We start from the raw sequence: 27,341 nt of genomic DNA on the forward strand, positions 1-27,341 counted from the left end.
AGTGGAACATTTCCTGAACAGCCAAAATGCAGACGTCTACAACCATGCCCTCAGTCAAGCCATCCATCATTAGAGAAAATATGTTGCTTTAAAGGATGAATATGTGCAGAGAGACCAACACTATCACAAAGTTTCATATTGCTGGTTGTATCTTCATAGATAATAATTAAAACTGTATATCTCCTTGTGCACAGCCAGTCCTCTCTGCTAAACAACACAGTGAATCATCCCCTTTGATGCTTCTCTCTCTCTCTCTCTCTCTCTCTCTCTCTCTCTCTCTCTCTTTCTATCTCTCTCTCTTTTCCCCACAGTCCTCCCCCTCCACCTTGTCATGGTTACTTGTGGTCTATCATGCTTAGTGTGGCTGTAATTTAACCTGACCAAAAAGCCTATGAATTTTACCAGCAAAAACACAATAAAACTCCACTAAACATAATTAAGAAAATTTAAGTAACATATGAAATCTTACTAGTTAGCCTGACAGAAACTTAAAAGTGCCACAATATTTATTGAAGGCAACTATTTACAGTCACAAGAAATTTAGTAATATTGTTTTAACTTTTCTTGCAATATAAGAAATACAATTAAATAACATTTAGACTTCCAGAACTAGAATGACTAAAGTATAAGTAAGTCCTTTTTGGAAGCATGCAGAAATTTATAGATGTTCACTAATTACTTGCACTTTTCTTTCCGAACTAATTTCTTCATTTTAAACAAACATTCCCTTAGCTAGGGAAGATTCTCTCAGTGGATGCAATACTGGCAGGATAAGAAATGAGGCTTTTTACAAAAGTAATAAATCATGTTGGTACTTTTTTCCTCCATTTGCCATTTGTTTGGATGGAACTGTTACAATTGTATAAGAAAACATAGTGGGTGGAAAACAATCAGAATCAGCAATCTTAAAAAGACATAAGACTTGCAATCCACTTTGGATGCCTATCTATGAACCAGTTTTCTGCAGTTTCTCCTTGTTCAGACTTGCAATCCACTTTGGATTCCTCTCTATGAACCAGTTTTCTGCAGTTTCTCCTTGTTCAGTAGTTAATCTTCTCCCTCTGAATCTTGGATGCAACATATTAGCAAGATAGTGAAAGGATTCTAGTTCTTGTCCCTTTCATTTTCTTTATTACTTTCGTATATGGTTCCACGTCAGGACTTTCTAAAAAATCGACCCATGGCTCACCGGCTTGTGCAATATTTGTGTCTGCTTGAAAGGAGGTCCAGGATTCTACAAACCTCCGACAATTATCATAGATGAGTGGACTCTTTATAAATTGTAACTTATCAAAGATTTTACTATTTTTAGCATGGACTTCTTCATACTGCTCACTTACAATTTAAACATATTTAGAATAATTGTCAATAAAGATGTCTATAAAATCAGGCTGGGAACTCCATCCAATAGAAATTGGGAGATTCGGCATAAGATCATTCTTTTCCTTTAACCCCTCAGGCATCTGCGACGGTATATTTCGACCCTACCCCTCGATCAGCATGTGCTATGTCATATGCCATCTGTGATTTTTGAATGTTTTTCCTCTCTGCCGATGCAGTTTGAGAGACGACTACTAAATGGTAGTGACGTACATTCCTTAGCTTCATGTTGACAGAGTTTGCATTTGTTACTCGTGTGGGTTATGAATGTTTTTTGTCTTTGTGTGCGTGCTAATTTTTCGTAGACTGTGCACAATGGCAGGACTGAATGAAGCTGAAGTTCTATGACTTTTGATGAAGAGTGATGATGAGGACAACGAGTCTGATAATTCTTTAGATGACTAATTGACAGAGCAGACTGCAGTCTCATCTAACTGGAAGGACATGACAATATTTCAGCACCAACTGCATTTATATTGAGCACTGCTGAAGGTAGGCTGAAACTTTAAATTCCTGGTAATGCAGGGCCATTAGCTTCCTTTGAATTGTTCTTTGCCAATGGAATAATAGAAATGATTGACAAAGGAACAAATAAATATACACAAGGTTTTTTACACAATGAACATGAAAAAATATTTTCTCTGGTAAAATCGCAATTTGTAAAGTGGTTTCCAATCAAAGATGATGAAGTCAGAGTTCTTTTAGCCCCATTTTTATGGATGGGGATAGTGTCTAAAAGATCAGCTAAAATGTATTTTGTCAGACAGAACATGCTAGAAATACCCTTCCTCCCTAATGTTATGAGTGAAGAAAGATTTCATCTCTTGACAAGCTTCTTACATTTTGCTGACAACAGAGAATATCTACAATGTACACGGCTGTAAAAACATTTGTAAAATTATGCCTCTGATAAATCATTTGAAAGCAAGATTTCAGAGAACTTATGAGCCACAAAATAACATAAGTGTTGACAAATCCTTGTTACTGTGGAAAGGGAAACTCTTGTGGAAGCACTATAAACCTTTGAAAGCAAAACACTTTAGTATGAAATTTCCGAACTGTGAGACAAGAACAGGTATTTAGGGAACTTTATTTTGTACACTGGAAGAGAGATTGATCTTAACTGTCAAATAACAAAAGATAATGATCTTCTGTTGACAAAGGTGGTGTTAAATTTGTGTGAAAACTTGTTAGATGCAGGTAGGTGTGTGTACATGGACAATTACTACTCAAGTCTTGACCTATCCAAAAGACTTGTGTACAGGAATACTGATGCAGTATGAATAATTACAAATTGTAGTAAAGGAATGTCACATATAGTAAATATGAAATTACAGAAATGAAAGAAGATCAGTGCACAAAAGGGGAAATTGGTGGCTCTGAATTGTAAGGATAAAAGGGAAGTTAGAATGCTAACAACAAAGCATGGTGAATCAATGATAAGATGTGCAAAGAAGAGGAAAAGGGGGAGAAGTGCAAGTGACCCCAATATCACTCTGTATTTTTGACTACAACCAGAACATGGGCAGGAGTGGACCTGAAAGACCAGTTACTGGAATCCTTCCTTGAGGAAAGAAAGCAGAGTACAGTTTGATACAAAAAGTTTTTAAGCATTTGTTAAATGTGGCTGTTCTAAATGCTTACATACTGTACTGCCAGAATGGAGACAAGAAGGACCATTTAGAGTTGAGAGTGAAACTGATAGATGAACTCCTAACTAATTACCACCACAGTGCCATTGAACACAATGACTGTCACCAACTTACTGGTAGACACTTCCCATAAGCAAATCCAGCAACAAAAATCAGAAGACAGCCCTAAGGAGATGTGTACTGTGTGCAACAAAACAGCAAAGAAGACACACATCATACAGATGCAACATTTTTACTGTAAACCCAGAATTGTGTACTGTGCCATGATTTGAGCTTTATCACTCTCAAAAAAACATTGTAAACAATTAATTTTTATAAAATGGTTTAAATCACTATAGTTTCAAGTGGTCAACATATATTTTTCAGAGTTTATTTCAGGTAATTTATTACAGTAAATACATGGGTTTTTATCAACCCTGATCACACTCATCTTTTCCTCCCTCCCCTTTTTCCACATTCACTGCTGCCAGTGTTCACAGTTAAATCTACCTCCTTGTAATTTGCCTTTGTTGTTCTACTTTTCATTTCTAATATCTATATTATAGTTCTCTCTATGTGTTGGATACCATGTTAGATGTATGAACTATTATATCATTTGTGTCCATCTGAAAGTAGTGCAATATTTGCATAATGTGTGATTAGCTGAAAGGGGGGCCAGATGGACCTAATCTTTCCTGGAAACATAAAACAATAAATAAATAGAGACTTAAATCAACTTTTTCTGTGTTTTAAAATTGTGTTCTATGTATACATTTAGGGAAATGACTAGTCAGAATGTTGAAGCTTGTAGGCATCCCATCCAACTTGCAATACGAAAATGACTAGAACACAAGAATGGCTGTGAAGTCACGTGCAATCTTACCAATATGTTGTTGTTGTTGTTATTATTTTCAGTTCAGAGATTGGTGTGATGCGGCTCTCCATGCTACTCTATCCTGTGAAAGTCTCTTCATCTCCAAATAACTACTGCAGCCTACATCTTTCTGAATCTGCTTAGTGTATTCATCCCTTGGTCTCCCTCTACGATTTTACTCTCCACGGTTCCCACCAATACTGAATTGGTGATCCCTTGATGCCTCAGAACATGCCCTGCCAACTGATCCCTTCTTCTAGCCTAGTTGTGCTACATCTATTCAGTACCTCCACATTAGTTACGTGACCTACACATCTAATCTTCAGCAGTCTTCTGTAGCACCACATTTCGAAAGCTTCTCTTCTTGTCTTCACTGTTTATCGTCCATGTTTCACTTCCACACATAGCTACACTCCATACAAATACTTTCTGAAAAGACTTCCCGACATAACTCTATACTCGATGTTAACAAATTTCTCTTCTTCAGAAACACTTTCCTTTTTGCCATCGCCAGCCTACATTTCATATCCTCTCTATTTCGACCATCATCAGTTATTTTACTCCCCAAATAGTAAAACTCATTTACTGCTCTAAGTATCTCATTTCCTAATCTAATTCCCTCAGCATCACCTGATATAATTCTATTAAATTCCATTATGCTCATTTTGCTTTTGTTGATGTTCATCTTACATACTCCTTTCAAGACACTGTCAATTCCATTCAGCTGCTCTTCCACATCCTTTGCTGTATCTTACAGAATTACAATGTTGTCGGCAAACCTCAAAGTTTTTTATTTCCTCTCCATGGATTTTTATTCCTGCTCCAAATTTTTCTTTTGTTTTCTTTACTGCTTGCTCAATATACAGATTGAATAACATCAGGGATCTCAACCACTGTTTCCCTTTCATGCCCTCTGGCTCTTATAACTGCCATCTGGTTTCTGTACACATTGTAAACAGCCTTTCACTATCTGTATTTGCCCCTGCCACCTTCAGGATTTGCAAGAGAGTATTTCAAGTCAACATTGTCAAAAGCTTTTCCTACATCTACAAATGCTAGAAACGTAGGTTTGCCTTCCCTTAACCTATCTTCTAAGATAAGTCGTAGGGTCAGCATTACCTCGCATGTTCATTGTTTTCTACGCAATCCAAACTGATCTTCCCCAAGGTCAGCTTCTACCATTTTTTTCCATTTGTTTGTAAAGAATTCATGTTAGTATTTTGCAGCCATGACTTATTAAACTGATAGTTCGATAATTTTCACATCTGTCAATACTTGCAGAAATCTAATAACCAGCAGACATGAAGCAGCAGCTACACTACTGTATGCCCATGACCATATGAGGACAATAAAATTACTCTGACTCAAAAGAAATGAATTAAACTGTACTGGTTCTTCTGAAGTATAAAGATTAAATTTTTACAAAAAATGCATTGGATGAAAAACATAAAATATTCTTAAATATGAACTGTAGCAAATTATGAACACAAAATGGATCAGTTAGTGCACTACTTGCACCCTCAAAAACAATAAGGTGATTGAAGCTCACCTCTTCCTGTTATTGGCTCTTAAAAATACAATACACTACAAACATGAAGCAAAACAGCATTTTTTTCTTTCTTTCGTGTTTATAAAGTATAGAATAGTTTTCAACGGAACGGAGTGACCTTGTAGCTGCATTTGTCTGGGTGGTGAGAATACAGCCACAAATGAGAAAAAGTTGGCTAGCACCATCCAGATGTTCTTTAACATGCATCATGTGCCACCTGTTCCCTGGCACGCAGTATATTTTGTACAGTGCTTTTGTAACTGGAAAATTTGTTCTTGAGCATGTTTTGAACTTGAAAACCTTATGACTTCTACACTTAGCACTAGAAGCTAGTGAACTAGTTTGAGCATCATATTGTGCATTTATGGATGCATTATTTTTCCCTAAGCAGATGCTGACAGGGCCTCTAAATGTCTCAATGGTTTCAAAATTAAATCAAACAATGGAAACTTCAGGTAGCAATATCAACAATGTGGGAAAAGACAGATTGCTATTTACTGTAAAGAAAAAGCATCAAGTTGCTGAGAGGTACAATTAAAAGACACTTACATGTAGCTTTTGGCCATGGCCAGCGTCACAAAAACTATGTTTGAGTGTCTTTTAATTGTACCTACCTGCAACTTGACATGTCTTCTTTATGGTAAGTAGCAATTTGCCTTTTCCTAAATTGTTGCTTTCAAAATTGATGGATGTGAAAGCTTATTTCAGAACTGTTTTATGTGTCAGCAGCCCAGGAGGATTAATCTATGTAATTTTTGTTTCCTCTACAGGCAAGTCCTAATTCAATTTATAGAGTAGTTGTAACAATCTGCTAAGGAGATACAAGCTGCAGACATTTTCAACAGGGAACGTTATAGTCAGAATTCCACAAACATCTGAAAACTAATCCATCTACAGGCAACATTTTTCAAAATTTTGGCGTTCTAGAAACTGAAACCTGTTGAGATACTCCACAAAGATCTCAGTTATTGTAGTAAATCATTTGTATATGAATTTACGACATTTCAGGTGTGGGTACCAAATTTACTACCCTGAGTACACCTCACGAACTGACTCAAAAGACAAAGTATGAGAATTTATAGTTTCCGAGTTTCCTCTACAGATATCTGCATTTAATGTTTGTAAATACGAAATCTAAAGCAAACCAAATCACTTTATTTTTCACTAACAGTTGGAATAGTTGCTTGGAGGTAAACTATCGTATCTGAATAAACAGCTCAATAGTAATGAGAGCTGATGTTTGTGTACAGTTCAGTTTAACAGGATAAGCTACCTAAAACACAACAGCCAATCACACAGAGAATCTGATGCCCAAGAAATTCTTGGTTCACATGGCTATCCAAGTTCATATAAAGTCAACTTGGTAGCACAAAGAGTGCTGTGAAGATGTAGCCAGCTTGTTTCTTAGAAGTCTGAAATTACTTCAACCACCGTCTTGTAAATTTTACTGACATTAATGTGTGGAAGGACGATCATAGCTTAACATCTTGTCGACACCAAGATCACTAGAGATGGAGCACAAGTTCAGATTGTGTCAAAGATGGAGAAGGAAATCAGCTGCACCCTTTCATAGGAACCAACCTGGCATTTGCCTGGAGTGATTTGGGGAAATCATGGAAAACCTAAATTTGGATGGTCAGAGGTGGAACTGAATTGTTGACCTTCTGAAAGCAAGTCCAGTGCACTAACCGCAGTGCCACCTTGCTCAGTATGCTAATACAACACTCATGCAAAATTACTTAATAGATTCGATGAAAACTTTGGATAGGGTAATTAATTATAAAACTACAGTATTTCACAGATTCTGTATTAGAATTGCAAAATGTTTCTTACAGTTATGGGCACTAATTGGCAAATAGATTGAGAATTAACTTCTCAAAACCTGAATTTCACCACAGACCTTCTTTACATTTTCCAGTCATCAGCAACTATAAGAGGTGTTAAAAAAGAAATGAGCCGGAGTCTGGAATGCGCAAACCGGTAACAGGAGGGTAATATTGTGGCGAGTGTAACGAGGTGTGGTTCCGACCAGAGCGCGAAAGTTCACAGCCCATCGCTAGGGGGCACACATGCACGTTATGCGACTATACAGAGCTAGCAGCAGCATGCATCAATCGTCCAATGCTGCTGGTCGCATTGCAAACAGTGACATGGAAGCGTTAACAGAAGAGCAAAGAGGTGTTGTTCATTTTCTGATAGCAGGAGGAGGAGGAGGAACGGACATTCATCGGCGAACACTATACGTCCCTTGCAAGGATCAAGGTGTGGCACTTCAGGGAAGGACGGGTATCATTAGCCGATGATGCACAGTCTGGAGCACCACACTGCATTACCGATGACATTGTCCAGCTTGTGGATGCACTCATTACCGAGCACTGCTGAGTAACAGTGAAAGACATAGCCGCCGTGGTCAGATTGGGTACCGGAAGTGTTCACACCATCGTGAAGGAACGACTGCACAAGTGCCAAGTGTGTGTCCCACAATCTTCAACCACACCCGGAAGTATGTTGAATGGCCCACTGTCTAGCTCATCTGCAGCGCTATACTCGGGAAGGGAATGCGTTCCTGGCACGGCTGGTGGCTGGAAATGAGTCATGGTGTCGTCACTTTGAATCAGAACCAAAACAACAAAGTTATGCTGACATTCTTCTCTGACCAAGATGGCCCCCTTCCGATTCACTTCCTGCAGCATGGGACAACAGTGAACGCCCAGCGTTACTCGCAAACCTTGACCACCCTGCACCAAGTGATCAAATCATAACAACCAAGCAATCTCATCCATGGGGTTATTCTGCTTCGCGACAATGCAAAGCCTCATACAGCCAACACAGTCGCGGCACTCATGCAGAAATTCAAGTAGGAGGTTCTTAGCCACCCTCCATACAGTCCAGACCTCTCTCCCTGTGATTACGCCATTTTTGGTCCTCTTAAAAAGGCTCTGATGGGGCAAACGATTCACCTTGGACGAGGACTTCCAGCTGTATGTGCGGAACTGGTTAACATCGCAGCCCCGGGAATTTTATGATGCAGCCATTCACCGCCTTGTGTCACAGTGGGACAAGTGTCTCAACAGCCAGAGTCAATACTTCTAACATACAGGTACTGGTTTCTGTATTATGCCTCCGGCTCATTTCTTTTTGAATACCCCTTATATAAAATTGTACTCTTTTTTTCTGTCCAAAACTTTGTTGAAGAAGTTATGACCATGTGCATCCATCTGCATCTACATCTATATTTGGCAAACCACTGTGACATTCATGGCAGAGGGTCATTCCCACTGTACCAGTTATTACAGTTTCTTCCCAATCAATTCACATATGGAGTGCAGGAAGACTGAGTGTCTGAATGCTTCTGTTCTTGCCGCAATTATTCTTATTTCGGCCTAACAATCCCTTTGTGAGCGATAAATAGGGGGTTGTTGTATATTCCTTGAGTTCTAATTTATAGCCAGTCTTTGAAACTTTGCTAGTAAACTTTCTCAGAACAGTTTACATCTATCTTGAACAGTCTGCCACTTCAGTTCCTTCAATATCTCTCTCAGACAAACAATCCTGTGGCCATTTGTGCTTCCCCTCTCTGTATAGTTCAATACCCCTGTTAGCCCTATTAGGTAAGGATCCAACACACTTGAGCAGTATTCCAGAGTGGGTCACACAAGTGATTTATAAGCAGTCTCCTTTGTAGACTGATTGAATCTCCTATGTGAACATTCCATTTCATATCCCTATAAAGTGTTAACACCCAGCTAATTGTAAGAGTTGGCGACTCCATCTATGACTCATTGATATTATAGGATACTACATTTTTTGTTTTGTTTAATGCACAATTGTAAGTTCATGAACAGTTAAAGTGAGTTGCCAATCTTTGCACCACTTTGAAATCTTATCAAGATCTGAATAAATATTTATGCAACTTCTTTTTGGCAGTAAAGTAGAGTCCCGTTAATCCGAACTAATTGGGACTGGACCTTGTTCGGATTACTGATTTGTTTGGACTAGCCGAAATTATGGTGACAAGTTTCTACAATGAAGTATACAAATCAGGTAAGTAGGTACACCATGGTAACAAATGGGAACAAGTGTGGTAACAATGGCTCACTCTAATTCCCTGCCCGTGTTGTGCATTGTTGAGACCTTTGTAGTGTCTGAGGTCAGTGCACTGCCAGCTGGCTCGCAAAGTGCTTGGTTATGTTAGTTATTGATCGCTGGCACGCGTAACAGTTGTAATGTATTCATTCAGGTGTAGTGGTGTACATATTTTCATCATGAGTAAACAGAAACATACAATGTTAACTCTCAAAGGAAAACTGAATGCTTTGAAGCAGATAGACAATTGTGAGAATGTATCTAAACTGGCAACGGAACTGGGGGTTGGCAAAGTAATCATTTGTGATTCGAAGAAGAACCAAGTGAAGCTTGAACAGTCCTGTGCAATCTCTTCAGAAAAACACTCGAAATTTGGCAGACTTTGAAACAGTCCCAGTACGATTAAGTGGATGATGCTCTTTTCCTTTGGTTTATGCAAGAAAGACAAATGTGAACTCCTCTGAGTGGAGCACTGGTTTAGGAGAAGGCTGTTTACCTGAACAAGCTAATGAATGGTGATGAGTCTTTTAGTGCGAGTACGGGTTGGTTGGACAGATTCAAAAAACGTCATGGAATCCGTCAACTAACAATTACTGAAGAGAAGCTTTCTTCTGACCATGATGCAGCAAAGGAATATTTGGGTGAGTTTGAAAAATGATAAGAATAGGAAAGTATTCTCCCCAACAAATTTATAACACTGACGAGACTGGCCTTAATTTTAGGGCATTGCCAACAAAAAGCCAGGCACGAAAAGCAGAAGACCATGCTCCTGGTTTTAAAATGTGCAAAGATCGTGTGACTTTATTAGCATGCAGCAATGCTGCTGGTAATCACAAGCTGCCTTTAATGCTGATCGGCAAATCTCTTAGGACAAGAGCTTTTAAAAACTACAACATGAAGTCCCCAACCACATATTATTGCAACCAGAATAAAGCATAGATGGGTGGTAACCTGTTCAAAGAATGGTTTTACGGCCAGTTTGTCCCCTCTGTTCGACAGTTTTCTAAGGAAAATCATTTGTCTCCCCATGCAATCCTTTTCATTGATAACGTGCTATCTCACCCCAGCACTGAGGAATTATGTGATGGAGAAATTGTGGCGAAATTTTTTCCGCTGAAAGCTACACAACTTCTACAGCCAATGGACCAGGGCGTACTGCAAACATTAAAACTGATTTATAGAAAACAATTTTTAAGAATGCTGATTCAAGATGATAGCATTCCTTTAGTGGACAAAATAAAAAAGACCAATGTGATTGGGCCGCTGAGGAATGGCAGAATACTTCATAAAATACGCTGAGAAAATCGTGGAGATAACTGTGGACATTCTTGAATTTCAGGACAACCTAGTTGAAAATGAAGAGAAAAATCTACTACAAATGATACAGACAATCCCTAAATGTGAAGAAGCTAGTGAAGGAGACTTAGATGAGAGAATGGCAGCGGATGGGGCACGTGTGGAGAACCTTACTGATGCTGATTTAATTGCTGCTGTGACTCCAGACGAGGACGAAGTGGACTGCTGTGATGGAAGTGACAGTGAGCCTGAAAGTGACAAAGGAGAACTGGTGCCATACAGTGATGCAGCAGAAGCCCTTGACCTCACACTATGTTATCTGGAGCAACAGCCCACTGCTACACCTGCTGATTTGATGTTTATGAGACGATGGCACAATTATGCATCATATAACAGACTGTCTTCATCACACCAAAACACAATTACTGAGTTTTTGTCATCTAAAAAAGTAAGGATAATGTCTGCTTTATTTTAGTAAGTTTGACAGCTTTTCTTTCATTGTTATGCATTGTTTAAACCTAAGGTTTTCTTGTCAATTTTTCTAATACATGTTTAATGTATTGTGTAAATTAAAATAGTGTGTATGTACAAGCAGTTTACTGCACTGTTTCCCATACTTAAACTAACATTTTTCATGTTCAGATTAACTGAACATTCAGATTAGCGGGGTTCACATTAGTGGGACTCTGCTGTACTTCATTCTAGATAGGTGCATCATCTACGAAACATATGAGGTTGCTATTAATACTGTCTGCAACCTTATTAATATATAACATGTGCAGCAAAGGTCCCAACACACAAGTGTAACTTCCCTACCAAAAAATCCTCAATCCAATTACAAATTTCGCTTGATACGCCATATGTTTGCACTTTTGACAAAAGCACATATGTGGTACTGCGTCAAATGCTTTTTGGAAATCAAGAAATACTGCATCTACCTGACTGCCTTGACCCAAAGATCTCAGTATGTCATTAACATGACTCATGTTTTTGAATCCATGCTGGTTGGCATGAAAGAGGTTCCTCTGTCTGAGATACCTCATTACGTTTAGGCTCAGAATATGTTCTAAGATTCTACAACAAATCAATATCAAGAATACTGGACAGCAGTTTTGTGGATCACTTCAACTAGTTACAAGAGGGGCCAACTCAACTGCAAATCCAGTATTGACTCTGATAGGGATTCCATCAGGTCCTGGAGCTTTGTTCAATTTTAACAATTTCAGTTGTTTCTCAACAACACTGACACTAATACTTATCTCACTCTTCTTTTCAGTGATACAAAAATGAAATTGGGGACACTCTCCTGGGCTTTCCTTTTGTGAAGGAACATTTGAAAATGGTGTTAAGCATTCCAGCTTTTGCTTCGCTTCCCTCGGTTTCAGTTCCTGTCCATTTGCTTGGGACTGGACACTCACTGCAGTGCCAATAACAGCCATTACATACAAAAAAAATTTCTCTGGATTTTGTGAAAGATCATTTAACAATATTCTGCTACAGTAATCACTGAAGGCTTCACACTTGCTCTCCTGACAGCCATGTGTATTTCATCCAGCGTCTCTTTGCCAATAGTCCTATGCAATGTTTTACAACTATTATACAGTAGTCTGTTTTTTCAGAAGTTTCTTTACATTGACTGCATACCATAGAGTACAGTGCATGGTCAACTATTCTTTTAAACTTGAGCCCTGTGCTGAAACATACTGATTTTTTACCCAGTTTTCTGAACATATACATCTTTCTGCTCATTTTATAAGAACAAAAACAATCAATTTTTGACAAAATAATTTAATTGGATGGATCAAAAATTTATTCACCAGTCAGTGGCAGAACACACACATAAAATAAAGTTATAATTAGCAAGCTTTCGGAGCCTGTGGCTTCTTATACTGGCAAAAGGGTTGAAGGGGAAGGAAGAGGCATGAAGGAAAAGGACTGGAGAGGTCTAGGAAAAGGGGTAGATTTCGGGAAAGTTACCCAGAACCATGGGTCAGTGGAGACTTACCAGATAGGATAAGAAGGAAAGACTGATTGTTGGAGACTGCATTGTATAAGATTTGAAAACCTGAGAGCTTAAATGTGGAAGACAGGATAATATGTAAGACAGAGATTACTGCTTAAAAATCATGCGTGAGTTAATAACAGTGAAAAGCTAAGTGCATGGTATATAACAGAGGTGGGAGAGGGGGAGGGTGTGGTCAAAAATAGAAGCGTAAAATAATGAAAGGTGTAGAAGACTAAAACAGAGTGAAGAAAAGAGTAGTAAGTGTGAAGAAATGCTGAGACGGAAGAAATTAATGTAAATTAAGGCCAGGTGGGTGGCGAGAGCCAAGAACATGTTATAGCACTAGCTCCCACCCGTGGAGTTCTGAGAAACTGGTGTCTGGGGGAAGAATCCACATGGCACATATGGTGAAACAGGCACAGAGATCACGATTGTCATGTTGTGCAGCATGCTCTGCAACAGGATATTGTGTGTTGCCAGTATACACCATATGCTTCATCCTAATTGATAATATGGTGGTAGTCATGCCAATATAAAAGGCCAAACAGTATTTACATAACAGCTGGTATATGTTACTACACTCAGCTGGCGGCTACACGGGTAGCGGAGGCTGCGTGGCGTGGACTGGGTGGTTTTTTAGGTTAGATGGCCTCGGGAAAGTACGGAGTGGGCTGCAATCTCAAAGGGTGCATGGCAAATACAGGACGTGCTTGGATCAAGGAACAGTCGGAGTTGTAGATGTAAATTGTTGTAGTTGTGCTGGGAAAGTCCCTGAGCTTCAAGCGCTAATAGAAAGCACAGAAGCTGAAATCGTTATAGGTACAGAAAGCTGGCTAAAGCCTGAAATAAGTTCTGCAGAAATTTTTATGAAGTCTCAGACGGTGTTCAGGAAAGATAGATTAGGCAGAATTGGTGGTGGAGTGTTTGTGTCTGTCAGTAGTGGTTTATCTTGTAGTGAAGTCGAAGTAGATACTCGGTGCGAATTGGTATGGGTGGAGGTTATACTTAACAGCTGAACTAAGTTAATAATTGGCTCCTTCTACCGACCCCCAGATTCCGGTGATATAGTTGCTGAACAGTTCAGAGAAAATTTGAGTCTCGTAACAAATAAATACCCCACTCATACGGTTATAGTTGGTGGGGACTTCAACCTTCCCTCGATATGTTGGCAAAAAATACTTGTTCAAAACCAGTGGTAGGCAGAAAACATCTTCCGAGATTGTCCTAAATGCTTTCTCTGAAAATTATTTCAAGCAGTTAGTCCACGAACCCACACAAATTGTAAATGGTTGCGAAAACACACTTGACCTCTTAGCCACAAACAATCCAGAGCTAATAGAGAGCATCATGACTGATACAGGGATTAGTGATCACAAGGTCGTTGTAGCTAGGCTCAATGCCATTTCTTCCAAATCCACCAGAAACAAATGCAAAATAATTTTATTTAAAAAAGCGGATAAAGTGTCGCTAGAAGCCTTCCGAAGAGACACTCTCCATTCCTTCCGAACTGACTATGCAAATGTAGACGAGATGTGGCTCAAATTCAAAGATATAGTAGCAACAGCAATTGAGAGATTCATACCTCATAAATTGGTAAGAGATGAAAGTGATCCCCCATGGTACACAAAACAGGTCCAAACGCTGTTGCAGAGGCAATGGAAAAAGCATGCGAAGTTCAGAAGAACACGAAATCCCGAAGATTGGCTAAAATTTACAGACGCGTGAAATTTGGCACGGACTTCAATGCGAGATGCCCTTAATAGGTTCCACAACGAAACATTGTCTCGAAATTTGGTAGAAAATCCGAAGAAATTCTGCTTGTATGTAAAGTACGCAAGCGGAAAGACGCAGTAAATACCTTCGCTGCGCAATGCCGATGCTACTGTTATCGACGACTGGGCCGCTAAAGCGGAGTTATTGAACGCAGTTTTCAGAAATTCCTTCACCAGGGAAGACGAATGGAATATTCCAGAATTTGAAACACGAACAGCTGCCAGCATGAGTTTCTTAGAAGTAGATACCTTAGGGATTGAGAAGCAACTCAAAGCGCTTGATACGGGCAAGTCTTCAGGTCCAGATTGTATACCGATTAGATTCCTTTCAGATTACGCTGATACAACAGCTCCCTACTTAGCAATCATATACAACCACTCGCTCACCGATAGATCTGTACCTACAATTGGAAAACTGCGCAGATCGCACCAGTGTTTAAGAAGGGTAGTAGGAGTAATCCATCGAACTACAGACCTATATCATTGACGTCGGTTTGCAGTAAGGTTTTGGAGCATATACTGTATTCAAGCATTATGAATCACCTCGAAGGGAATGCTCTATTGATATGTAATCAGCATGGTTTCAGAAAACATCGTTCTTGTGCAACGCAGCTAGCTCTTTATTCGCATGAAGTAATGGCTGCTATCGACAGGGGATCTCAAGTTGATTCCGTATTTCTAGATTTCCGGAAAGCTTTTGACACCGTTCCTCACAAGCAACTTCTAATCAAGCTGCGGGCCTATGGGGTATCGTCTCAGTTGTGCGACTGGATTCATGATTTCCTGTCAGGAAGGTCGCAGTTCGTAGTAATAGACAGCAAATCATCGAGTAAAATTGAAGTGATATCAGGTCTTTCCCAGGGAAGCGTCTTGGGACCTCTGCTGTTCCTGATCTATATAAATGACCTGGGTGACAATCTGAGCAGTTCTCTTAGATTGTTCGCAGAAGATGCTGTAATTTACTGTCTAGTAAGGTCATCCGAAGACCAGAATCAGTTGCAAAGCGATTTAGAAAAGATTGCTGTATGGTGTGGCAGGTGGCAGTTGACACTAAATAACGAAAAGTGTGAGGTGATCCACACGAGTTCCAAAAGAAATCCGTTGGAATTCGATTACTCGATAAATAGTACAATTCTCAAGGCTGTCAATTCAACTAAGTACCTGGGTATTAAAATTACGAACAACTTCAGTTGGAAAGACCACATAGATAATATTGTGGGGAAGGCGAGCCAAAGGTTGCGTTTCATTGGCAGGACACTTAGAAGATGCAACAAGTCCACTAAAGAGATAGCTTACACTACACTCATTCGTCCTCTGTTAGAATATTGCTGCGCGGTGTGGGATCCTTACCAGGTGGGATTGACGGAGGACATCGAAAGGGTGCAAAAAAGGGCAGCTCGTTTTGTATTATCACATGATAGGGGAGAGAGTATGGCAGATATGATATGCAAGTTGGGATGGAAGTCATTAAAGCAAAGACGTTTTTCGTCACGGCGAGATCTATTTACGAAATTTCAGTCACCAATTTTCTCTTCCGAATGCGAAAATATTTTGCTGAGCCCAACCTACATAGGTAGGAATGATCATCAAAATAAAATAAGAGAAATCAGAGCTCGAACAGAAAGGTTTAGGTGTTTGTTTTTCCCACGCGCTGTTCGGGAGTGGGATGGTAGAGAGATGGTATGAGTGTGGTTCGATGAACCCTCTGCCAAGCACTTAAATGTGAATTGCAGAGTAGTCATGTAGATGTAAATGACGTGTCATTTCACAGGTGGCCCTCCCTTTGATAGTATGTGTTTTGCCAGTTACAGGGTTGGTATAGGTGGTGGTAAGATGGTGCACAGGGCAAGTCTTGCAGCAGTGACGGTCACAGGGGTAGGAGCCATAGTGTAGGGAGATGTGTGTAGAATGTGCATAGGGTCTGACAAGAATATTGTGGATATTGGGAGGGCAATGAAAAGCTGTTGTAGGTGGGGTGGGTAAAATCTCAGACAGAATGGATCTCATTTCAGGGGATGGCTCTAGGTAGTCATGGCTTTGTCAAAGTAACTAATTAATACATTCCAGACTAGGATAATACTGAGTGACCAATGGTGTGCCCTGAAGTCCTTTTTAGAAGAGTTCAGCAGTAATAGGATGTGATGCCTGGGAAATCTGCTTTTGAACTAGGCTGGTGGGGTAATTACGTCCAGTGAAGATTGAGGTGAGAATGGTAGTTTATTGCTGTAAATAGTCTGCATCCAAACAAATATGTTTGTCTTGAATGCCAAGACTGTATGGGAGGGAATGCTTGACATGGAAAGGATGGCAACTGTCAAAATGTAAGTACTGTCGGTTGTTAGTAGGTTTAATGTGGACAGAATAGTGTAGCTCGCCTTTGGTGAGGACAATATCAACATCGAGGAAAGTGGCACAGGATTTGGAATAGGGCCATGTGAAATTTAATTGGGAGAAGGTATTCAGAGATTCCAGGAATTTTAACAGGCCAGCCTCATCACAGTCTATATGGACTCGGAGCATGTTCTACCATATGACAATCGTTATCTCGGTACCTGTTTCACCACATGTGCCATCTGGATTCTTCCCTCAGACACCAGTTTTTCAGATTGTGGTATGTGGGAACCAACACTAAAACATGTCCTCGGCTCTCGCCACTCTCTTGGCCTTAATTAACATTTCTTCACAGTAACTACTCTTTTCTTCACTCAGTTTTAGTATTCTAAATCTTTCATTGTCTTGCCCATCTATTTTTTATCATCCCCCTTCCACCTGTTATGTACAATACACTTAGCTTTTCACTGCTATTAACTCATGCACAATGTTTAAGCAGTAATCTCTGTCTTGCGTATTACCCTGCCTCCCACCTTTAAGCTATCAGGTTTTCAAATCTCGTCCAATGCAGTCTCCAACAGTGTCTTTCCTTCTCATCCCATCCGATAAGTCTCCCCTGACCCGCAGTTTGGCTGACTTTCCTGAGATCCACCCCTTTTCCTACACTTTTCCAGTCCTTCTCCTACATGTCTCTTCCTTCCCCTTCAACCCTTCTGCATGAAGAAGGAGCCACAGGCAATGAAATCTTGCCTAATTATGACTTTCTTTTATGTGTGTGTTCTGCCACCGGTTGGTGAGTGGATTTTTTATCTTTCTGCTTGTTTTAGTTATCCAATATAATAATCATAACTCCTCTACATTACATGTATGTTATGCCTTCTTAGATTTATTAATAAGTGTTGGGGACTGGTATTTTACACATAAAAAAATAAATGAAGTCTCATACACTTGTAAGTCTAGCCACTATTGAAATATAACTTTCTCTGATGCAACAAAGTCCAATTACAAAATATGCTTCCATAAAGTTAATGTATCAACCTGCTTTGGCTTCTCCTGTGGACCATGCTTGAAATCTGTTTTCACTTTGCCTTCTTGCATCTTGTGCACAGTCACAGGCTGTTTGAAAATTGATGCTGTCTGCCTGATTGGAGGTACTAGAGAAGCATCATTGCGGACACCCCTGCTGCAATAGAATTCTATATAAGTAGCAGATACTCCTGGAAACAGCTTCTTATATAGTGTCCAACTGAATGAAAGTATAGTTTTAATGCATCAAATCTAGCATGTACATTTTAAAATCAATTCAAAATGTTGCACAAATATTTGAAAATAATATATCGTAACATCTGACAATTCTTTTTATGGTAGTGTCAAGGAACAATGGTGCTTGTTAATCACAGAGATCACAGGTTCACATCAGGCTCCAGCATCAACCAAAGTTTGCGGAACCAGCTATCTGCTTTGACCCGTGACGTAACTGCATCGTATGACATCAAAGGGGCGCAGTCTATTCGAAATGGATTGTGACTGTAGAGGGCATGTTGAATTAAGTGGTGGCACTCTCCTGTGGGATGCTTAGCTTTCTAAATTGTTTATAAGAGATGTTAGTGATTCACTGGGTCAGAGTGCTGCCTGCGAGAATAATATTGGAAGAGTTTGTGGCATTCTTTGAGTGAGTTATTTGGATTTTGGCAGTTGTGGGTACTTTTCAGGTTTGTAATTATTAGTGTAGTGTTGTTTATGGTTTGAGATTTAATTTTATGTTTCATTTTTTTGTTTATTTTGGATATGACTAAGAAGTTTACTAGTACCTAAATAGGGGGGGGGGGGGGGGGGAGGGGGGGGGGGCAACATACTGACTGTGCTTAAATTCCTACAGTTATTTGGTTTAGTTGGCAAGTATGTGAAGTGTTACATTTGAGGAGAAGGCATCAGATTGAGCAAAGTTGCTCAGATCAGGGACCAAGACTTGTGGTCTTGTCAGTGGGACAACATATGGCATTTTATCCACAATTTCTGGTTCATATGTTGGCTGGCCTCTCGAGAGACTGTGTTGATGACATTATTTTTCTTATCACTAGATTGCTAAATTTGTGTGTTGGCTGGCTGTGACTTGGTACGTACATTTTTATGATTTTATTGTATTACATATGGCATGCATGTTTCTCGTATACTGAAATTGGTATTCATGCAGTTTTTTTTATGAATTTTTGGGTTGCTTTGTTTGTTGTTAATTTTGTTGGATTCTGATTGGTAAATACCGTGGAGTTTTTTTTTTTTTTTTTTTGGTAAAGTTAGGTTTTAGATATTAGTTGTATCAATGAGATTTGGTTTTATGGTACTGCTAACTTCACTCATCAAGTTGCGTGTGGTATCGGGGTACGTAGGTTGCGTTAATTGCTGAAGGCTTTGTATGTTTGATTTTTGTGTTAGTATTTGTTTTGGCAGTCTTCACATTGAGTGTGATTTCAATGATTATATTTGTGATTTATGTAAAATAATTTCAAAGATAAAAAGCATATTTCCTGCCATTGTTATTATGTGTTCAGTTGTCTTTGGCTTTTTTAAGTTTAATAAAATCAATTAATAACAGTGTTTGACATGTTGTGAATGTTATTGGGGGTGAGAAACTAAAAATCTAATAGGTCATGAGCCAAGGTTTGTTTCAAAATGGAATTTGTAACAAAATACCTGGCCACAAGTGGATCCTCACAAAGTTTTTTTTGAGGTGGTAACCACAGTTGAAAAATATTGTATTCCTTTATTCAATGGAACAAATTTCAACAATTGGAAATTTAGGATGGAAACTCTGCTTGAGGAACTGGAACTTTTACCACCTGTGCAAGTGCATTATCTGAAAAAGGCGGAATTTGTAGATGGAGAGGTGGACACACAGTATGTCACAAAGGAAACATGATTGGCTGAACTGGCTAAACAAGATCAGAAATGTAAGTCTCATCTTATTCAATGCATCGCCGACATTCACTTGGAATATGCGAAAGATAAGATTCACACTTTCGATTTATGGACATCTCTGTGCAATAAGCTTGAGAGAAAAGGAATTGCTAGTCAACTTCCATTGAGAAAATAGTTGTTAAATATGAAATTTAATGTGGCAAACGATATGTTAGTTAATCATTTCTTAAGTTTAATATACTGATTCGAGATTTACATTCAACTCTGGCTACTTTTGAAGAAATCGTCATTGTATGCCATCTACTTTTAACAATGCTTGCAAAATACAACATAGTGATCACTGGAATCAAAACGTTCTCAATGAAAGACTTGATGCTGAGCTTTGTGAAAACTGGGCTACTGGATGAAGAGTCAAAGCGGGAGTCATCAGTAAAAACAACAGTGAAGATACAGCACCTCCTACAGCCTTTTAGACTCAATGGTATCAGAATAAAGATTCATCAGACGCCAGTAAAACAAGAAGTCAGCAATGAACTTCAGGGAACTCATTCAACTTTGTTTGTCATCACTGTGGAAAGCCTGGTTCAAAAGGGCCAACTGCAGAGTTAAGTCACCAAACAAGAATTCAGAAACCAGTAATTCATTGGTCGTGGCTAATGTTAAAGAGGAAGATGGTTTTTGCTTTGCAGCATCAAGTGAAGATAAATCAGTGAACAACATAAGTTGGTTCTTGGACTCTGGAATACTTGATTAGCAGTAAGATACCTTTCACTAATTTAAAGAAACTGGAACAACCAATTGAAGTTAAAGTAGCTAAATCAGGCATTTGTCATGAGGCTAAAGTAAAAGGAGACATTAAAGTCACCAGTGTTGTAAAAGGAGAGGAAGTTCATATAACGATCAAAGATGTTTTATCTGTGCTTAGTCAATTAGTTTCCTGTCAGTTAGAAAATTGGAAATGAATGGTTTTTGTATCACATTTGAAAAAGCTCAAGGTTAAATTAAAAAGGGAAAAAAATCATTGCTACTGCAGATAGGAATGAATCTCAGCTATATGTTTTAAATTTTTTGCAACGTAAAGCCTTGTCAGCTGCTTCAACTGAAACTAAGGTGAAACTGTGGCACCGCACATTAGGCCATTTGAGGTGTGATAGCATTAAACACCTACAGTCACACATTGACATAATGGAACTGGACCCTTCAACGATCCCCACAGAATGATGCTCAGATTGTGTCGAAGGAAAACAATCACAGCTATTATACAATCACACTAGGAAATTTGCCACCAGATCTCTTGAGCTAGTCTTGAATGCATCTTGAATGACTTTTAGCAATTTTCTGAAGAACAAGGAATACAGTTTCGGTTCACAATCAGATACATTCCTCAGCAAAATGAGCTCTTAGAGCGAATGAACAACACTCTTATTGCGAGAGCTCGCTGTTTGATACTTCAATGTAAATTAAGTGAGATGTTCTGGTCAGAAGCTGTCTGTACTGCTGTATACCTACTAAGTCCTACTGCGGCTTTGAAAGGAAAGGTTCCTGCAGCTTTGTGGTACAATGAGAAACCTAACTTGAATAAGCTGAGAGCATTTGGGCATTTGGACATATTGCTTATCTACATATACCTAAGGAATTGGAACAAAGAAATTCAATTGCAAATGTTTGAAGTGCTACTTCACTGGCTGCTTTCCTAATAGCTAGAGACTTTGGTATCCATGGGGGGGGGGGGGGGAATCACAGGAAGCAACATTGTTTTCTACAATTGCAGATTTGACTTTGAACATATACCAATTGAGGACTGGAGACCAGAATCTGTACAGAAATCATCATAAAAGCAGCAAAAGGACAATAATGGAGGAGAACTCACCAAAGACAATGTTAAATCAAATGATGGAGGTCACAAAAGAATTCCCATACCAGAACTGACCAGTGATGAAGAGGAAACTGAAAATGAAGCTGTTCAACATTCTACCAGGAAGGGGAACCCTCCTAAACACCTAGATGGCTATAATGTTCTTGCACTGAATGCTGAATCATTTGTTGATGGTGTACCGAAAAGCTAGAAGGAAACTGCAAGTCGTGGAGATAAGGAATACTCTTATAAAGCTATACTGGATGAAACTGACTCTATAAAGGAAAACAAGACTTAGATATTTGTTAAATTATCCCCTGGACAGAAGGTCATCAGCAGTAAGTGGGAATTCAAATTGAAGAAGGAAATATCTTAAGACACAAGGCTAGACTTGTGGCTAAAGGATGTTCACAGACAAAAGGATTTGACAATGAGGAAACATATATGCATCAGTGATCTGACTTGCAATTGTCCGAATAATGCTAGTTATTACAATTTAACAAGGACTGGTTCTGGAACAATTTGATGTTGCCAATGCTTTTCTTCATGGATTAGCCATGGAGAAAATAAACATGGTTATTCCTGAAGAACTGAAAGATGCAATTGGTTTGTTTTGCATGTTACAGAAGTATTTATATAGCTTAAAGCCAGAACCATTAGCATGGAATCATTCTATTCATATGCTTCTTATTTCTATAAGAGTCACTCAGTCAGAAGCAGATAATGTCTTTACTACTTTATTTAAAGGAAGTTGTCATTTACATTGTGCTCTATGTGCTGATGACAGTCTGATGGCAGGAAATCACAGAAAGGTAATGGACAGAGTGAAATTTACTAAATGAGGTGGTGTAGTGGTTAGCACACTGGATTCACATTTGGAAGGATGACAGTTCAAACACACATCCGGCTATCCTGATTTAGGTTTCCTATGATTTCCCAAAATCGCTTTCCTTTGACAGGACACGTCTGATTTCCATCCCCATCCTTCCCTAATCTGATGGACAGACCACACTGTTTGGTTCCCTCCCCCAAATCAAGCAACCAACCATCCAAGAAAAAATTTTAACTTAAAAGTAGTAGTTTAAACGGAGGAACTAGGAGAGTCACAATCATACTTGGGAATCGAGATTTCATGGAACAAAGAAGAAATGTACATGAGCCAAATTTTATATTAGAAGAGTTTGCTACAATGATTCAACATGCAAGACAGTAACCTTGTCAAGACACCTACGGAAGTTAAACTGGTAATCAAGGAATGAAAATGGATTGATAAGCCATGCAGAGAATTGATTGGATGCTTGATGTGTGTAATGACAGCAAACAAGGCCCGATTTGCATGCTGTGGTTAGTTTCTTAAACAGGTATCAAAACAATCCATTGAAAGAACTCCGGGGATGCTTGAGAAGAGTTTTGAGCTATATCAAAGGAGCCATCAATATGAAACTACATTATCGAAAGGGAAATCAAGAAGCCTCTACTGGCCTATGTTGATGCAAACTGAAACAAAAAGGAAGACACAAGATCTACCTCTGGTTATCTGTTACAACTATTTGGAAATACTGTCTTTTGGGCAACAAAGAGACAGACTAGTGCTGCTTTGTCTTCTACAGAGGCAGAATATGTAGTTTCGGCAACATCTGCTGCTGAATTACTCTGGCTCAAAGACGATATTCAAATTCCACTTCCGCTACCAATTTGTACATTCAATGATAATCAGTCCTGCATATAGTTCCTGAAAAATGGGAACATCATCGGTTGAGGAACATCAACGTTAAATATTACCCCGTGGATTAGTTTCACCTCCACATCATCATCACTGCTGAGCATGTACGTTTGGAGGACCAGATTGCACATATCTTTACCAAAGGCTTACCAGTTCCTAGATTCATCACTTTCAGAAGCTTATTGGGTTTACTTTCATTTTTGTTACTGTTAAATGTAAAAATCATTGAATTGAGGAGGGGTGTTGTGTTCAGTTGTTTTTCAATTTAATAAAACCAACTAATAATAGTCTTTAACATTTTGTGAATGTTATTTGAGGATGAAAAACTAAAAATTTATCACTTCATAATTAGGTTTGTTGTACATTTAATTTGTCCCTGCCCAAAAAAACCCATTCTTGTGGTGATGCCATTAGTTTCATTGTATATTTACAGTTACATATTTATTCAATTATTTATGTCTGTTCACAAGTGTAATCAGTGATGCCATGATTGCCATACTGTATACAGTTGAAATAGGGGTGGCCACCATCTTGGCGACATCATGGGTCCAGACAGACAGGAGGTACTGCAATCTTCAGTTTTGCTGATCAGTGTAGACAGAGTTGCAGCATCATTTTTTTATATACGTAAAAGTGGAAGGAGGAGGTGCAAAAGCTGCTGAGTTACCAACCAACTTAATCAGACACAAAACATATTTAAGTTTGTATGTTAAACGTATGCAAGGCAGTGTTTTTACAGATTCTCTTGGGTGGGTTGGAAAGAGGAGAGAAATTTAACCAACATAATTTACTGTTTTAAAGTTAGTAAAACAGAGTAAAGCCAGTTTTAAATCACAACACATGAACACCACCAACAAAGTGTAGCAAAACTATGGAAATAATCACAGTACTCATGCAAAACAAATTATTTTACTATCAACACAATTTGTTTGAAAGTAATTGGGTCACAGTTTTACAACAGATTCCACAAGTGTACACGAAAAGCAAGTAGAAAACATGAACACATGATCTTATCTCATATACCACACAAACTATCCTGGATATTGTTAATAAACATAAATTAGTATGGAGCCAATTCAGTGACTACAGACAGTCAATTGCCACCCGCAGCCCTCTCAGTGAGGTATAAAGTGCAAGTCTGTAGGCTTAAGCCTACCTGTAATCAAACTGAGTTCCCCTCTGCTTCTTGTTTTTTCGGAGAAGCAGGGAATTGATTTTGCCAGACCGGAAATCGAACGTGGCGAGGTCTAGAGCGTCGCCCAGGTATCGAGCCAGTTGTGGTTTGCTGCGAAACTTCTTCCCATTTGGGCTGGAATTGGAAAACAGCTGCTCAGTCGCGGCCTATCTTGTTCTTACCTCACTCATATTTAATTTAAAATTTAGTTAAATTGAGAGGGCATTTACACAGAGAAATGCCATGCAATTGCACACCACACTGCATGATTTCAGCAGGGTAGTATACTGCTCCATACTGCAACATTGTCAAACAGTGCCACCACATACTAAAATTATGATTTGTATTAATTATACTGAACAATAGGTTATGAGCAATAAAAACAATCTCCAAATGCTGGTGGCAAAAAAGAACAGATAGTCCAAATTATGTACGAATTTTAATACCCTTATCTAATAAAAGTAAATTAATTTATCGACACGCATTTGCAGCAGCACTGCCCTTGATACATGCTGCCTGAGTCAGAAAATGCATAATATTAATCTATCAAGTGAGGAAGAGAAACGAGTGAATTAAACATTTTACTCTTTTAAAAAAAATGTGAAGGTGACGCATTTATTTACAATAAATTCAAATTCATCCCACACAGTGAGGTTCAGGAAACACGGTGATATATATTGTGACCACAAAGAAAACTAATGAAAACGGTTATGTAATGGAAAGCAACAGTCACAAGACTAGCATTTGCTTAAAATTTTAAATCTTCGAAAAGCAAGTTGATTCACGTGGACTTAAGATATATAATAAACTGCTCTCTCTATACAAGCCTACAAGTTATAAAAGTTGTTAATTATTTACTTCAAAACAACAGAAGCCTTTGTAACACCAAATAATTGATACTGCAATAATTCTCGCGCAATTGCAATGAATGCCAAAACTTATTTTCAACATACCCAGGATACGACTCTCTTTGGTCTGGTTTAAAATTTTTGCTTAAGAAACTGTCAGAAAATTAAACTGAAATTTCATAATGGAAGGAAATGTCACGTACCATGACAGGCAATTATACTTCGAAAAAGGTATTGCCGGCAAAAGGAAGATTTACACTGAGAGTAGTAAAAAAGATTAACACAAACAGCAATTTATTGAATAACCCTAAAAAACTTGGGGCTGTGTAGTATGCGTCTACTGAGTAGCAAAGAATAGCTTAATGGTTTAAATCAACTGCTTATGATACACAACTTCTTTCTCACCTATAATAATAAACGTCAACTTTTCCGGCAGATAGGCCGGACTTTCTGATTACTTCTTCTCGCTGCCATCCCTTTGGTAAAGCACTGCACTCATATTTCCTTTTCTCAAGAGCCATTGTTCTCGTATCACCAATCACGTCCTGCATTGAGCTCCGTGTCACATTATCTATTTAATGTATTTATAAGTGATGCACAAACACCTCCAAAAATGTAGTAAACTTTCAAACACTATTATCGAATTCTGACAAGCACCCACCGCATCCGTGCGTCGTTTGTTTACCAGTTTGGATGCATCGAAGGCAACGTTTTATCGATATAAAAATCGATTATCAGCATCAAACGAGCATTGTGATATCGTCTCGAAAGCCAATCCACACTGATTGTCACGTTACGTCACCGTCAAGTCGGGATGTATTCACAGTTCACGCTGTGTCGCTGTCCGTCACGTCACATCATTTCGCGTAGCCCAGTTACGAACGGTGAAATTAATGGCCAAAGCAAACTTTATAACGTGAGTTATTGCTCAGTTTCCTGTGGTGAAGTGCTGCGAAGTGAAACAAAATTTCAAACCATCGACATTATATATATACTAAACAACGTTTATGAGGGTATAAATACAGCCCATTTACAAATGGTTCAAATAGCTCTGAGCACTATGGGACTTAACTTCTGAGGTCATCAGTCCCCTAGAACTTAGAACTACTTAAACCTAACTAACGTAAGGACATCACACACATCCATGCCCGAGGCAGGATTTGAACCTGCGACCGTAGCGGTCGCGCGGTTCCAGACTGTAGCGACTAGAACCGCTCGGCCACTTCGGCCGGCTGGTCCATTTACATTGTTTATTTTTCTCACACACTAATAACGTAGGACTCCGGTACGCACTGATAGCGAATGATTGATACACAGTGGTACAAAGTACACAACACACTTTATTTTACAGAAAATCGATGTATACAAGGATGTACGACCTAGCGCACTCGAGTCACAGAGCGAACTAAACTTCTCACAACAACAGTCACAGATGAGACTGCAAGTAGTTTTCTCTGGCCAGCGTTGTTAACGTTACCACACAGCCCCCTTCCACCGCTCCCCCCCCCCCCCCCCCCTCACCGTGTAACGGGTAGTGCGGAACACGCTGTGGAGGCAATGATTGGAGGGGCAGAAACACGGGCGAGGGTGGTCTGCGGTCTGGTGCAGAGTATAGATAGAGATGATACTCATGGAAATGGGCGGGTGTGCGGTTGGTGTGGTCCACATCTTGATGGCAAGATGACGAAAGTGTCGTGCTTGGTGTTAATCGGTTGAATTCATGCGAGTACGAGTTCCTGCCATCAGGAGGCGAGTTAAGGTCGCGGCGAGGCAAGATGGCTGCAGTTGTTGTTGGCATCGGCTACACATTATTGAGCAAAATAGTAAGGGGAAAATAATGTCTGAGCACTGTTCAACTGGCTGACAGCCACAATCGTGAAAATGTTTACTGTCTACAAGCG

The 27,341-nt window shown here is 39.2% G+C and overlaps 1 protein-coding gene across 4 annotated transcripts in view; it reads right to left on the bottom strand.

Annotated features, from left to right (window-relative positions):
• LOC126094560 (methyl-CpG-binding domain protein 3) overlaps positions 1-26,145 on the bottom strand; it is a 50,268-nt gene extending 24,123 nt beyond the window's left edge. The window contains exons 1-3 of one of the 4 annotated variants that reach the window (XM_049909014.1): positions 25,846-26,145; positions 24,575-24,727; positions 17,963-18,104 (exon numbers count right to left, since the gene is read on the bottom strand). In XM_049909014.1, coding sequence (XP_049764971.1) covers positions 17,963-18,104; positions 24,575-24,727; positions 25,846-25,991 — 441 coding nt within the window. In that variant the 5' untranslated portion in view covers positions 25,992-26,145. Of the gene's footprint in view, positions 1-17,962; positions 18,108-24,574; positions 24,728-25,845 lie in introns of all 4 variants that reach the window. The other 3 variants (XM_049909012.1, XM_049909016.1, XM_049909015.1) reach the window with 3 other exon arrangements.
• Positions 26,146-27,341: the final 1,196 nt, after the last annotated feature.

This window comes from Schistocerca cancellata, chromosome 8, assembly GCF_023864275.1.
Source record: "Schistocerca cancellata isolate TAMUIC-IGC-003103 chromosome 8, iqSchCanc2.1, whole genome shotgun sequence".
Lineage (NCBI taxonomy): Eukaryota > Metazoa > Arthropoda > Insecta > Orthoptera > Acrididae > Schistocerca > Schistocerca cancellata.